The 3,609-nt window shown below is 55.3% G+C and overlaps 1 protein-coding gene across 1 annotated transcript in view; it reads left to right on the top strand.

The window, feature by feature from the left end:
• Window positions 1–3,314, top strand: part of TYK2 (tyrosine kinase 2) — a 112,151-nt gene extending 108,837 nt beyond the window's left edge. The window contains exons 23-24 of the mRNA XM_015407598.1: window positions 27–137; window positions 1,786–3,314. Coding sequence (XP_015263084.1) covers window positions 27–137; window positions 1,786–1,920 — 246 coding nt within the window. The 3' untranslated portion in view covers window positions 1,921–3,314. The remainder of the gene's footprint in view (window positions 1–26; window positions 138–1,785) is intronic.
• The last annotated feature ends 295 nt before the right edge of the window (window positions 3,315–3,609 follow it).

The raw sequence follows: 3,609 nt of genomic DNA on the forward strand, positions 1-3,609 counted from the left end.
CCCCCCCCCCCCCCCGGTTGCTTTAGAAATTCATCGAGATGATCGGCGTCACTCAGGGGCAGATGACCGTGCTGAGGCTGATCGAACTGCTGGACAGGGGGAGGCGGCTGCCCAGCCCCAAGGAGTGTCCTTGCGAGGTGAGTCCTGCATTTGAAGAAGAAGAAGAGATTGGATTTATACCCCACCCTTCGCTCGGAGTCTCAGAGCGGCTTACAAACTCCTTTGCCTTCCCCTCCCCACAACAGGCACGCCTGTGAGGTGGGTGGGGCTGAGAGAGCTCTTTCAAGGACTGCCCTTGACAGAACAGCTCTGAGAGAACGTGTGACTGACCCAAGGTCACCCCAGCAGCTGCAAGTGGAGGAGTGGGCAATCAAACCCGGTTCTCCTAGATTAGAGTCCGCGCACTTAACCACCACAGCAAACTGGCTGTGCCATGTGCAGATCTGCAGGCCAAGAACTTCCAGTGTGGTGTAGTGGTTAAGTGGGTGGACTCTAATCTGGGAGAACCGGGTTTGATTCCCCACTCCTCCACTTGCACCTGGCTGGATGACCTTGGGCAAGCCGTAGTTCTGAAAGGAGCTGCCCTTGGAAGGGCGGTCCTCTCAGAGCTCTCTCAGCCCCACCTTCCTCACAGGGTGTCATCCTCTAGGTTGAATACCTGGAGCTTTGGGGAGTGGAGCCTTGGGGGAGGGGAGGGCTCAGGGAGGAAGGAGGCACCACAGCAAGGTGTGCTGCCACAGCGTCCACCCCACCTAAGCAGCCATTTTCTCCAAGGGAGCTGATCTCTGTCATCTGGAGAGCCGTTATAATAGCCAGAGGTCTCCAGGTGGCACCTGGAAGTTGGCAACCCCACATAATTGTGCCTATGGCCGACCTGTGTATTGAGGGATGGTAGTGGACCCTGAAACGAGGGCTGCATCATTCACCAAGACTGAAAAAAAGGCAAGGCCAGTTGCTTGCGGTGCAGTGGGGAAGTGAGAATTTATTATATGGATATCCGATCGGCTCCGACAGATCTTGCACGCAGCTTCATCAGGGGGGATCCCCTAATATGCCTGTCTCTGCCATTTCCCCCACAGCTGTGGAACCCACAGAGATTCTTTCTCGGCGAGTTCAGCGGCTCTGGGGAAAGCACTTGAGGCAGGGGTCATTTCCTAGAAAAAGAGGTGCAGGGGCTCATTTGCATAACTCATTTGCATATGCCACACCCCCTGACAAATCGGGCAGGGAACCCAGGCATTTAAATCCTCCCTCCCTGAGTGTTGCAGGGGTGGGGCCTGGGCTCCTCACTGCCAGAGCGCCGCTCCGGGGCGCTCCAGCAGGAAATGACCCCTGACTGGATGAAGCTGCATGCGAAAGCTGTTGGGGCTTTCCATATAATAAATACGAGCCTCTCCACCTACTCCGGTCAGGCAGGCAACGGCCTTCTGTACCAATTGGCATTTTGGGGTTGTCTTCAAGGGCCAGCCCCACACAGAGCGCATTACGTAGTCCAGCATCAGCGTTACAGAAGCTGGAATCAGCACAGCTGAATCGGCTAAGCGGAAGTCACAGACCTGCATGTCACGATGACCTAGTCTGTTTTATTTTTCAGTCGTGTCTATTAAACATGTACTCAGCCGCCCTGCAGACTGCTCAGAAGGGGTTCCATAGATGTTCCGAGACCCCTTTAAAGGCGGCTGACTGGGCCAGATTTGTTCAGTTTCAGCAGAGCCACCCTGCCTGTCTTTCTTTCATCCCCGTGTGTCCCGTCCTCCTCCTTCACTCCTGCCCTCTTTCCCCCAGATCTACCGCCTGATGAAAAACTGCTGGGAATCGGAAGCCTCCTTCCGCCCCGCCTTCGCCAACCTCGTGCCCATCCTCAAGGCCTTCCACGAGAAGTACCGCGCCCAGGCGCCCTCGGTCTTCAGCGTCTGTTGAGCGGGAGGGTGGAGACCCTTCCCCAGAGCCTACGCTCTCATTTGCACTCAGTGTCCCGATGCCGTCTCCGCATCTGGAAAGCCACGGTGCCGCGGAAGCCGCTTTGGCGTGACCGGCCTGCCTTGGGGACGCCGCCTTCCGACACTCGACCTCCGGAACTGATGCCAAACGTCCCTGCCTTGGCGGAGGGGGGCCGGTCCCCCTCCCACCAAATGTGAAACTGCTTGAGAAACTGCTTGAGCCCACCCAATTTCTCCTTTGCTCCAAACAAAGGCAGATGCGGGTCACGAGACAATGCCTGCTGTCGTACACAACGCTTACCTGAGCTGACTTGCACTATACCTTCATGGACCTCTGGGCCCGTCAGTCAGTCTAGTGTGGACTAAGTGAGCGGCTTGGGTCGGAAGGACGCCGGGTCCTGCCGTGTTAGGGAAGTCAAGACTGCGGGGGAAACAGCTGTGTTGGAGTGGATGTGCGAGGCATAGAATACTTAGGGCTACATCTACTTGCCAGCCAGAGGGAACACCACCTGGCTGTTTCCTTTTCCCTGCAACACCTTTCTAAGGAAATACTTGTGTGTTATTCTACCCCCCACCCCGCCCGAGACCCTGCCTTTAATCTACGTTCAAAGCCAATGCTTTGGATGCCCAAAGATATGTGAACTCGCCTTTCTTTCCCATTCCCCTAGTTCCTGGGTATTTAACAACCGCTGGACCGTCTACATTTCTCCGATGCCACGCACCTCTGCCTGCGGCAAGTTCATTTTGCCTCCAGTCCTTGTCTACCCACAAAGAGGGTCGAGGGGACTGGACTCCGAGGGAATGCCTGTATGGAATGTCTGGCAGTAAAAGTTGGTGCATCTTCATGGAGAGGCCTTGGGTTTGCTCCCCAAGAACAGATCCCGCCTGCCTCCCTGATGGCTTTGAGACGGCTTGCGATCGCAGCAACCTGTCGTCTGCGAATGTGCTCGGAGGTCCACCGTGCACCACGTTCATTTGGAATAATTAAAGTCTCTCTTCCTTTCCTTCCTTTTGCTGTTGCTGACCAGAAAAATGTGAATTTGAAGGAGGAATGGGGGTGGGGGGCAGTGGTGGAAAGGAAACGGTGGGCCGGTAAATCCTACTGAAACTGCAGAACGAGCAAAGCTTTGCAGCGACTGCCCTGGTTGCTACTACCCATTAACCAAGCCTGAGTAGCAACCGTGCCCCCTGCTGGCCAGCCGGCACCCTGGCGAAACCAGCGGCTGCGTATACCTCTGAGGAAGGGACGTCTTGCCATTCGGGGGCCTTTTTTTGCATTTGAAACCACAGGAACTTTTTGTTTCCCGTTTCTGGGCCCCGTCTCCACCCTTGCGAGACTCACATTGGACACTCAGTTCTGTTTCCATGGATGTGTGCTTTGGATTCTGTCGGAGGCCGCAGACCTGTAAGACGGCCGTGTTCGACGGAGCACTGCAAAGCCAGTTCACGTCAGCTGCCTCCAGCGCTGATGGGTCCCCTGCAGTGTTCCCTCTAAGCTGAGTTAGTGTGAGCTAGCTCACAGTTTTTCAGCCTCCAGCTCACACATTTTTGTCTTAGCTCAGGAAGGATGGCTCCAGACCAAACTAATTTATGCAGTAGCCAAATCACTTGCTCACAACTTTAAGGCCAGTTGCTCACAAAGTAGGATTTCTGCTCACAAGACTCCACA

The sequence above is a fragment of the Gekko japonicus genome, unplaced genomic scaffold, assembly GCF_001447785.1.
Source record: "Gekko japonicus isolate JY-2015 unplaced genomic scaffold, Gekko_japonicus_V1.1 scaffold3344, whole genome shotgun sequence".
Taxonomy (NCBI): domain Eukaryota; kingdom Metazoa; phylum Chordata; class Lepidosauria; order Squamata; family Gekkonidae; genus Gekko; species Gekko japonicus.